This window comes from Tupaia chinensis, unplaced genomic scaffold (assembly GCF_000334495.1).
Source record: "Tupaia chinensis unplaced genomic scaffold, TupChi_1.0 Scaffold000133_1, whole genome shotgun sequence".
Lineage (NCBI taxonomy): Eukaryota > Metazoa > Chordata > Mammalia > Scandentia > Tupaiidae > Tupaia > Tupaia belangeri.
Genome location: NW_006159602.1, coordinates 2,452,933 through 2,464,978, shown reverse-complemented (window position 1 = coordinate 2,464,978; position 12,046 = coordinate 2,452,933). Strand labels below are relative to the sequence as shown.

At 38.4% G+C, this 12,046-nt stretch overlaps 1 protein-coding gene across 1 annotated transcript in view; it reads left to right on the top strand.

Annotated features, from left to right (window-relative positions):
• Positions 1–12,046, top strand: part of ACTR10 (actin related protein 10) — a 33,183-nt gene that overhangs the window by 3,759 nt on the left and 17,378 nt on the right. The window contains exons 2-7 of the mRNA XM_006144847.3: positions 1,634–1,706; positions 3,102–3,184; positions 5,090–5,198; positions 6,760–6,867; positions 8,902–8,969; positions 9,868–9,947. Of these exons, the coding sequence (XP_006144909.1) occupies positions 1,634–1,706; positions 3,102–3,184; positions 5,090–5,198; positions 6,760–6,867; positions 8,902–8,969; positions 9,868–9,947 (521 nt within the window). The remainder of the gene's footprint in view (positions 1–1,633; positions 1,707–3,101; positions 3,185–5,089; positions 5,199–6,759; positions 6,868–8,901; positions 8,970–9,867; positions 9,948–12,046) is intronic.

Sequence of the window (12,046 nt, the reverse complement as noted above, 5' to 3'; positions counted from 1 at the left end):
GCTCTAATTATAAAAGAATAGTTTATAAAAAGATAAAATAGTATGCAGTTTTTTAAATGATATCAATGATGACTGTATTAATGGCTGGCCCCGTAGTGCAGTGGGTAAGCACTATGTGGAGAAAGATGGATCCCACATAGCCAAGCATGGTTAAGTTCGAGCCGTGGTGGTGTGAAAAGTACAGGGCACATGTGCCTGTGTGGCCCAAATCCTGATGGGGTGAAGAAAAAAGGATTGTGGCATGACCATGTTCCATTGGAGAGGTGTACGTGCATGCACACTCACTCTCATGCTCTCTGTTTCTGTCAAGCACATACACCCTCTGACCAAAAAAACAAAAAACAAAAACACACTATATCAGTGTGGGCAGAAGCTTACTGTATGAGCTCACAGTGTGCGAAGTTGCTTAAATCTATGTAAAATATGCATAGCTAAAAATTAGACTAAAATGGCCAGCAGAAGGCATAGCAGTTATGTTGCAGGACTCCCACATGGCCTACCACGGTTGGAGTCCTGGACTCAGTGGTTGAAATTCATGCCTAGCGTGTATGCATGCATGCCCAAGATCCCTAGCAGAAAATTAAGGAGAAGGGATTGCACATGGCCGTCCCCTCAGGGGACTGTGATTTCTCACTTTCTCTCTGTCTCTGATTCTTTCTCTCTCTCTCTGATGAGCTCATGTGCCCTACGGCAAAAACCTCTACCTTCCCCCCCCAAAAAAAATAGACTGAAAGGAAAGACACCAAAATGAAGCAAAAAATGTCAGAGTGATGGATTTGAAGTGACATAATCACATGTGAATGAATGAAGTCACAATCCATATAGTTCAGATCCACGCTTGTAGAAATGTCTTGCCTAAAATTCAGCTAAAATTAAAGATTGGGAAAAATAAACACTGCTGTGCAATCATTACACTGGTTTATTTTGGTATCAGTAAATTAAGATGATTTTACTTTTTTCCTTTAATACGTAATTTCTCTTTTTAATTTTGCCAGAGGGTACATGTATTCCCTGGAGGGAGAAGTGGATAATAAAAAAGCACCTCCAAGGAGGATGGCCTTGCCACAGTCCCTTCTCCATTTCTGTGTCCTCTTAGGATTCTGGGTATGCACACACACGAACTTGCTGTGTATTTTAAGTCACCAGGTCCAGGGCTCACTGTTTAGCTGGTCATATGGGATCAGGCTATCCTAACTGACATGCTACCAACTGGCCCAATACACAGTTTTTTTTAAAGAGAGATTTTTGCTAGAGGACGCCTGCTCTTGCCAGAGAGACAGAGTGAAAAATCACCTCTCAGGGGGAATGGCCACACCACAATCCCTTCTCGACTCCATTCTTCCCTTGGGATTTTGGGCATGATGCACACGCGCCTGGCATGAGTTTTAAGCCACTGAGTCTGGGACTCAAACATGGGAGTCCAGCAGTGTAACCATTACACCATCTACTGGTCCTCTCAGTACACAATTATCAATAGATAGTATGAACATTTTAGTTCTCTTGTTATTGGTCCCTTTGAAACATCAAAGGTATTTTGAGATGTTCCTGTGGCCATTGTTGGGAAACAAATGCAGAAAAACTTATTTCTGTGACAGTTATAAATTGAGTGTTTCAATTTTTAATTTATTTGCAGGTGTGGATTTGCTGGAGAAACTGGTCCAAGATGTATAATTCCTAGTGTGATAAAAAGAGCTGGTGTGCCTAAGGTATTTTTTTTAAGTAAATTAATAAATCAAATGCTGTACTATGAAATATTTTAAGTATAATTTCAAATAAGATTGATTAGAACAGTGCTAAATATGTAACTTATGGTTGTATATCCAAAAGAAAATTTTTTTAATTAATTTTATTAAAGTCTAATTATACGTAACATAAATTTGACTATGTCACGATTTTTCTACCTCAGTCTCTTGGGTAGATGAGACTACAGGCATGTACTACTACACTGGCTTTTTAGGATAGGCAAGTAATCAAACCCTGGCCTCCCAGATGACCCCAGCCCACTGAGTATTGTCTAGTCTACTCTATTGCAGCTGGGCCACATAACAAGAAATCACCCCCCCCCCGGGGGGGGATGGCCACACCACAATCCTTTTTCCTCCAATCTCCTATTGCGATCTTGGGCACACACGTGCCCAACGTGAGTTTAAGCCACCAGGTCTGGGACTTGAACCGCAGCTGACTACATGGGAATCCAGCGACTTAGCGATTACACTATCCTGCTGGTCCCACTCCCAGTGTGAGTTTTAAGTCACTGGGTCTGGGACTCAAACTGCGGTTAACTACTTAAGAGTCCAGTGACATGGGTCCAGCAAATGGTGTGGTTGTTAAGGGTGCTAGACTCCCACGTGGTCAACTGCGGTTCCAGTCCCAGACCTGGTGACTTACTTTTTCATATTCCCTCTCTCTCACACACACACACATTCTCTCTCTCTCTACACCTCTCTGATCAAATTAAAATAAACAGATAAATAAAGTTAAATAAAATATTTTTTCTTTGGAGACCAGCAGGTGGCATGTTGGTTAAGGTAATGGACATTCCCACATGGCCGACCATAGTTTGAGTCCCAGACCTGGTGGCTTGCTTTCTCATTTTCTCTCTCTCTCTCTCTGGTCAAATGAAAATAAATGAATGAATGAATAAATAAAATTAAATAAAATAATTTAAAATATTTTTTTTCTTAAATAAAAAGAGTCCATTAACATTACCATTATACCACCTGCTAGTCCCACATGCCAATTCTTCTTTTTAATTTTATTTATTCATTTATTTTTATTTTTATTTGACCAGAGAGAGACACACAGAGAGAGGGGGAAAATGAGAAAGCAAGCCACCAGGTCTGGGACTCGAATCGTGGTTGGCCATGTGGGAATGTCCAGTGCCTTCACCACCACGCCACCCGCTGGTCCCCTCTACATGCCAGTTCTTAAGGGTTCCTAATTTAAGAGATTATTCTGTATTTAATTTTTGCATCTATTCTCAATACAATTGCTTTTAATATACTAGCAGAAAATTCATTAATAAAATTAATAAGCTTATTTTAAATTTAATAGGATTATTCTATTGATATAAGTTAATAGGTCATTTAAATGTTTTACAGCCTATCAAAGTTGTTCAGTATAATATCAATACAGAAGAATTATATTCTTACCTAAAAGAATTCATCCACATACTGTATTTCAGGTAAGGTGCAATTATGTTTGCTCTTTGCTTGCTTTTGTGTTTAGATAAATTTTCCGATTGCCAGTCATGGTAATACTTGGTATATGTGTGTGTGTTTGTGTGTGTGTGTTTGTTCTCTTTTTTTACATATATATTTCTTTTTTTACATGCACACATACACACCCACACACACTTTATTTATTTATGTATTCATTTATTTTTAGAGAGATTTTGCTGTAGGGTACTTGCGCTCACCAGACAGACAGAAAGCAAGAAATCACCCCCTAGTGGATGGCTATGCCGTAATCCCTTCTCCACTTTCTCAGGATTTGGGGCATGCACATGCAGGGTGTGAGTTTTGAGCCCCTGGGTCTAGAACTTGAGCTGCAGTTCACCATGTAGGATTCTAGCAATGTAACCATAACGCCATCTGTTGGTCCCTGTTTATTAAGTTTCCTATAGGGCGTGTGTGGTCATCAGAGAAAAGCACAGAGAGAGAGAGTTTGGGAAAGTGAGAAAGCAAACTACCAGGTTTAGGACTCGAACCATGGTTGGCAGTGTAGGAATTCAGTGCCTTAACTACCACTCTACCTGCTGGCCCCTTATTATTTTTTAATTTGGCTAGAGAGAGAGAAATGGAAAGTAAGAAAGCAAGCAAGCCACCAGGCGGGGAACTCGAACCAGGTTGGCCATATGAAGTCCATCACCTTAACAACCATGCTGCCTGTTGATCTCAATATAAAATTTTATTTACTTTTTTGTAAAGGATTTTTTAAAGGAATTATTTATTTATTTAATTCTATCTGTTATTATTATTTTTTAATTTGACTAGAGAGACAGAGAGAGAAAGGGAAAGTGAGAAAGCAAGCCACCAGGTCCGGGACTCAAACCATTGTTAACCATGTGGGAATCCAGCACCTTTTTCCACCACACCACCTGTTGGCCCCTAAGAATTGCTTATTAATTTTTTATTTATTATTACTGTATTTTTTTTTCTTGTTGTTATAGGACACATGCATTCACCAGAGAGAGACACAGAGAGGAAGCTGAGAAAGCAAACCACCACCACCAGATCTGGCACTCAGACTGTAGTTGGCCGTATGGGAGTCAAGCACCTTTACTACTATGCCACCTACTGGCCCCATGAGCTTTTATTTACTTTTAAAAACAAAACAAACTGTGTTCAGTAGGTAGCATAGTGGTTAAGATGCTTGACTCCCATATGGCCAACTGTGGTTCAAGTCTGGGACCTGGTGACTTGAAACTCACACTTGGTGTGTGTGCGCATGCCCCAAATCCCAAGAAGAGAATAGAGAAGGGATTGCATGCCCCCTAGGAGGTGATTTCTCACTTTTCTTCTTTCACTCTCTCTCTCTGGCCAGCACACACACCCTTTGGGGGTGGGGGGGAACTGTCAAAAAAAGGTATTGCCAGTCTTATATATCCTACATCTTAACAACAAAAACTAGTGAAATGAAAATGGCAAAATGCAGGCCAGTAGGTGGCATGGTGGTTAAGGTGCTGGAATCCCACACAGCCAACCATGGTTCAAGTCTTAGACCCAGTGGCTTGCTTTCTCACTTTTCCTTTCTCTCTCTCTTGCTGTCTTTCTCTGGTCAAATTAAAAATAATAATAATAGCAAACGAATTAAATACTTATTTTTTAAAAAAGACAATGGGAGGTGCACAATATAATGTAATGTTGTTTGAAGAAGATGAACATTGTAATATCCTTGATTTAATTATCACATACTGCTTGTTTGCTATGAAAAACCACATTGTACTCCGCAAAGATGTTTAACAAATGTAAATAAAAAATTATAAAATAAAATGAATAAAAAGAAAAGTTTGTAAATAAAAGATATGTATAGAACAGATATTGCAAAAATTAAAAAATAAAGTAAAAACAAAACTGTCACTTTTCAGGCATCTATTGGTGAATCCCAGAGACCGCCGTGTCGTGGTTATCGAGTCGGTGTTATGTCCTTCCCACTTCAGAGAGACACTCACTCGTGTTCTTTTCAAATATTTTGAGGTATCTGTTTTTTAATAAAGTGATAAATTGCTTTTGAAGTAGAAAGTGGAGCAATAAAATTTTTACTTATTAGTCTTTAGGGAATCATCCCTCCCCCCCCCCCCCCCCCTTTTTTTTTTTTTTTTAGTCTTGAGGAAATCTGCCCCCCCCCCCCCCCTTTTTTTTTTGTAGTAGGTGCTCAACACTTAAACTGCAGAGTCCTCTTTTTTTCTCTTTCATTACAAATACTACATAATGTATTTGAGGAACTAGCTGGCAGGAGCCTCTCCAAATTGGCCATTATTTTCCTTCTTTGGATGGTTATTTCATGCTTAATTAGCATTTCATCCAACACTCAGAGATTTCTTCTTATTATTTTATTTTAGTGTTTTTCTGTTCAGGAAAACAGACTTTTTTTTAGAATTAAAAGGTATATTTCATGCTATGGAGTTTGTGATGTGCTTCATCCTCTCCTTTCTAGTTTCTACTGTTTATGCTGAGTGTTCTGAATTCTTCAATTATTTCATTGTAGGCTTTAAATTCATTTTAGATGGAATATCAAAACTGTATCTCCCTTAGAGTCAGTGGGCAGGGCCAGGAATGAGATGTACATCTTGATATTAGTAAGTTTACTTGTTCCTTTAACTTTATAGGCATCAAGATGACTTTTTAAAGCCAAGAACATGTTTTTAAGATTATTATATTTTATAGTAGACATGAATCTGTATTACTTAAAACTGAAAAAATCTATCTTGAAATTGTGGGCTTTTCAGCAAGGAAAAATGGAAGATTATATAAAATGTGTATAGTATTTAAGAAATTAAATACACATAATACTTTTATGAAGTAAGGACAGTATTTCTGGTTTATATTTTGGTAAGACAGGTATAGAGAAACAGATCATATGGTCCTGTACTCCTGATCTCATAGTTTCAGAAATTCCATTTACAGTATGGCGAATACAAAACAGGAAGTTACATCAGCTCTTAATAAATAGAAGATTCTCTATATTGTACTGTGAAGGTTTAGTCATGTTAGTAGCCTTGTCTCATGTCTTAATAGAATACCTGCTATATCTTCTTAGGTAAGGGAAATATTGCTATTTATTCATCTACCATATGATTATGATGGACTTTCACATTTTGATTGAATAAAGACAATTCTTTTTTCTGTATTTTCATTTCAGTGATAAAGGCATCTTTATTTTTTTACTTCAACATCTTCCTCTGAATTTACATTTCTATATTTCTTCTCTTATACCTGTGACTATTCCTCCCCAAAAGAGATAGAACAAGAATAAAAATGTTGCATAACTGCCACTTTGGAATAACAACTCAGCTTGAAGTGTTTTTATTTATTACAGTATATTATGATTATTGAATACATTTATATAAATCTATTAACTAGTTCTTGACTTAGTACCATAAAATGATTGAATAGGTATTATAAATAATATAATACAAAATAAAGCTAATGTTTTTGTGAATTTTTTCAAATGTATTTGAATATAAGGCAAACTTCTTCAAATACTGACAATCATTCTGGTTTGGTTGTTAATTGTTTTGGCTTTGTTGTTTTCTAGGTTCCATCTGTATTGCTTGCTCCAAGCCATTTAATGGCTCTTCTGACGCTTGGGATTAACTCTGCCATGGTCCTGGATTGTGGATATAGGGAAAGCCTGGTGTTACCTGTATCTTTTTCTGTTTTGTTTTTTTTTTTTAATAAATTTAAAATTTTTTCTCCCAGGATGATGTCTGTATGCAGAAGGTAGTCCATGTATGGTGGCAGCATTGCTGAGACAGAAGGGGCATATTGGTGTCTCCTGGAATATTTCTTAAATCTTGCTAAGTTATAGAACATCTATTGAGTGCTAATGTCTACTGCCTGTTATCTTTTTGTCAGTGATCCAGTTGTGTAGTTTTAACTCTTTTAAATAATGACGCTTATTACAAATGATTTTTATTGTATTGAACTATTTTGGGTTACCATGTACAAATATGAATTACCATGGAGAAAAAGTTCACAGGATTTTGAGACCAGCAGATGATGTAATGGTTACGTCTCTGGACTCCCACATGCTTGGCCACGATTCAAGTCCCATACTTAGAGGCTTGAAACTCAGGTTAGGCACATGTGCCCAGAATCTCAAGAGGAGAAGTTTTTGCTATAGGGCGCATGTGCTCACCAGAAAGGCAAAGGGAAACAGAGAGACAGAAAGCAAGAAATCACTCCCCAGGGGAGATAGCCACACTGCAATCCCTTCTCCATTCTCCTCTCAGGATCTTGGGCATGCACACACATGTACCCGGTGTGAGTTTAAGCCACCAGGTCCAGGACTCAACCCGTGGTCAACTACATGGGAATCCAGTAACATAGCCATTACACCAACTGCGGGTCCCAATCAGCAATCTTAAAGAACTAATTTAGGCTGTCTCTTAAGTTTTATATATAAATTATTTTATATGTAATTCTCAAGGCAGCCTTGCAACATAAGTATTATTATGTTAATGAGAAAATTTGAAGTTGGAATAGGTATTCTGCCTAAGGTCATTTAAGCATATAGCCAGAATAAAAACCCATGTTTCTGTCCAAAGTTGATGATTTTATCAGTATATCTGTATCTTTATAAATATTAAACTTAATAGAACACTAACCAAAATGATATGTAAAATAAGGTAGCAAAGCTTATATGTCCACTATCCTTTCAGCTCTGTCCAATAGAATTATGTGGGCCAAAGAGCCACATTTTAAAATTAACAAAAGAGATAAAAGTATATTTACTTAACCCAAAATAGTTAAATATTATTTCAATATGTAATCAATATTTTAAAATTATAATAAGATATCTTAGGGGGTTTTGATATTAAAATCTTTTAGGGCCAACCAGTGGTATGGTAGGTAAGGTGGCTGGATCCCATATGGCCAACTGTGAGGGTTGTGTCTCAGACCCAGTGGCTTGAGGAATGCGCTGGGCTTGTGTACACACATGCACCCAAACTCCCAAGGAGAGAATGGAGGAAAGAAAGGATTGCAGTGTGGCCATCTCCCCTCAGTTGGGTGCTTTCTCACTTTCCCTGTCTCCAGTGAGCACACATACCCTATAGCAATTTTTTTTTTCAAGAGAGAGATTTTTGCTATAGGGTGCATGCACTCACTGGAGAGACAGAGACAGAAAGTGAGAAATCACCCCTAGGCAGGATGGCCACACCACAATCTCTTCTCCTCCTCCCTCTTCTTGGGATTTGGGGAATGCCACGCACATGTGCCCAGTGTGAGTTTTAAGTTACCAGATCTGGGACTCTAATCTTGGCCAACTACATGGGAGCCCAATGACGTAACCGTTGCAACATCTGCTGGTCCCACCCTGTAGCAAATTTTTAAAAATCTTTTAAATTTGGTGTGTAGTTTACTCTTCCAGCATTATCTCACTTCAGACTAGCCATTTTTTAAGTGCTCAGTAACCACATGTGGCTTGTGGCTACTTTATTAGATGCTCCAGCTCTGATAAACTAGTGTATGTGTGCATGTTTAGTTTGTTTTCTTTGGTGAAGATTATGAAAAGAAACTTTTTGATTTTTCTACAGTTTTTTTTTTTAAATAAGAATAATTTGTCACCAAAGCTGATTTAGAACAATACTATACAATGAGGAAAATATCAAGTAATCTACATTTCCCCCCCTACCTTTTATCTCCTAAAATATTACTATCCTTGACCACTCTATAGATATATGAAGGAATCCCAGTGCTAAACTGTTGGGGAGCACTCCCGCTAGGAGGAAAAGCTCTTCACAGGTAAGTTTCACATTCTCCTTACCTATGCCATAAAACAGATGCTGCTCTGTTTATTGGTCAGTGATCAATACAAGGCTTATAATATGGACATTTAATTTTATTCATTCCATTCTCTGTTAACGTTCAGTGTAGTTATCTTTTAAGGATAAAGCCATTTTTATTTAAAACATCGTAATCTGTTTTGCAGTAAAAGTATCAAATACGAAGGAGGCCCCATTGCCTAATAATTAAGGGAGCCAGATCCCACATGGCTGACCTCAATTCAGACTCTTGCCCCAGTGGCTTGTAACACAGTTGGGTGGATATGTATATATGTGTGTCCCAAATTCCCACAGGACGGAGAAATGGAAGAGGAGTTACAGTGTGATTGTCTACTCTTTATCTTTCTCTCTTCCTGGGGAGAAGTTGTACCCTTGTCAATATTTTTAGAAATATGAAATAAGAGAAGTCATTTGCAATATTTTACTTTCAGTGACTTTTTTTTTTTGATAATTCTTTTATTTAACTTTATTTAATTCCATTTGACCAGAGAAGGATTGAATGAGAGGGAAAAAGAGGGAAAGTGAGAAAGCAAGCTGCCATTTCCAGGACTTGAACCATGGTCAGCCAATGTGGGGGTCAAACTGCCTTAACCACCATACTACCTCCAGTCTCTCTCAGTAACTTTTTTTTTTTTTTTTTTTTTTTTTTTTCCTTTTTTTTTTTTTATTTTCACCAGCTTCATTTTATTTTAATTTGACCAGAGAGAGACACACAGAGAGAGAGAGAGACAAAGAGGGAAAGTGAGAAATAAAGCCACCAGGTCCAGGACTCCAACTGTGGTCCTCCATGTGGGAGTGTCCAATGCCTTAACCACCACACCACCTGCTGGTCCCAGTAACTTTGTTTTTAATTTCAGGGAGTTGGAAACTCAGCTATTGGAACAATGTACTGTTGACACAAGTGCTGTTAAAGAACAGAGCCTTCCATCTGTGATGGGTAAATTCATTTTAAGTACTTTATACTGTCTTTTCATTTGCTTAACTTATATTTTAGTCTTTGCCTCATTGCATAGTTATTCTTTCTTCACCCCATCACTCTGCTGACATTGGTCCAGTTACAAGATCATCATTGAGCTCTTTTTTTATATATATATAACTTTTTTAACTTTATTTATTTTAATTTGACCAGAGAGGGACAGAGTGAGAAAGAGAGAGAGTTAAAGTGAGAAAGTAAGCTGCTAGGTCTGAGACTTGAACCACGGTCAGCCATGTGGGAGTCCAGCGCCCTTAACCACCATGCCCCCTGCCAGTCCCCATCATTGAGGTCTTAATTACCAAATCTACTAGTTTTGCTTTAGTCATTCTTTCTAGAAGTTTTGCCACTCTGGGTCATCATGTACTCTTTTCCTTGGAGAGGTTTTTGCAATAGGGCACGTGCGCTTGCCAGAAAGACAGAGAGAGACAGAGAGACAGAAAGCACAAAATCACCCCCCGGGGGGATGGCCATGCCGCAGTCACTTCTCCTCTAGTCTCCTCTTGGGATCTTGGACATGCACTCACACCTGCCTGGTGTGAGTTTAAGCCACCAGGTCCAGGACTCAAACCATGGTCGACTACATGGGAGCCCAGTGACGTAGCCATTATACCATCTGCTGATCTCATCATGTATTCTAAGTTTTCTTTTCCTTAATGAGGAAGGGAGAGAGAAAGAAGAGACAAGTACCCATAATAGGGCCCTTATGCTGCAATCCACCCCCTAGTCTCAGCCAGTCAGATCACTGCCATGTGTACACATGCTCCATGTGCTCCTGGAAGTCATGAATGCAAACCCAGGATTCTTCCCATGTGGGTCCAGTGAGTATTCCTTCTCGGTATACTCTGTTCTTGCTTTCTCTACTGGTTTTCCCCTAGGGTTTGGGTTTTATTCTTTTTTTCCACTGGCTTCTTCAGGGTGATCCCATCTAGTCCCATGACTTCAACTACATCTATATGCTCCTGATTCTCAAATGTATCACTAGGCCTCATCCCTCTTCTGAATTCGATATTGTTACTTCTGATTATTAGATATAAACTGTGCCTGTTACTGGACACCGCAGACTTAAGACTACCAAAACTGAACCCAGTATTTCTTACCTTAAATTTATTTAACCATTATGATATAAAGATTATAGCATTTTCCTCGTATCCCATTTTAGAAAACTTGTAGTTATCAAATCCTTTCAGTTTTCTCATAGACATCTCTTTCAAATTTCACTTCTTTTTTCCCAATTTCCACACCACTGAACATCAGAAAACAAAGACGTTGTTGTTGTTGTTGTTTTTTAAAGAATTATTTTATTTACCTTTATTTATTTATTTTAATTTGACCAGGGAGAGACACAAAGAGAGAGAGAGAGAGAGAGAGAGAGAGAGAGCAAGCCGCCAGGTCCGGGACTTGAACGGCAGTCGGCCATGTGGGAGTCCAGCGACCTTAACCACCACATCACCTGCTGGCCCAAAGACATTGTTTTAATATAGGTCCTCATTATTTCTTGCTTGGGTTATTACAGGAGCTTTCTCTCTGGACAGATTCTATTTCACACTGTTGTCAGGAATTACTTTCACTAAAGAAATCTGATTACAGTGTTTTGCTTGAGAATTTTTGAGCATTTTTTATGTTCAGCTATAGCAAATTTCTTTTTTTTTTTTTTCTTAGAGACATTTTTACTATAGGGCACATGCACTCACTAGAGAGACTAAGAGAAAGACAGAGACAGAAAGTGAGAAATCATCCCCCAGGGGGATGGCCACACCGCAGTCCATTCTCCTCCATTCTCCTCTCGGGATCTTGGGCACGCATGCACACATGCCCAGTGTGAATTTTAAGCTGCCAGGTTCAGTACTTGAACCATAGTCAACTATGTGGGAGTCAGGTTACATAACCATTATGCCATGTCCTGGTTCCAGCTACAACAGATTTCTTAGTCTTCCAGGCATCAGAGGTCTTTTTATAACCTTTTGCTTTCATTTATTCTATTTCTTTACCTGGGATGTTTTTCTTTGCCTAGTTGTTTTTTTCGTTTGTTTGTTTTTTTTTTTTTTTTTTTTTTTTTGGGG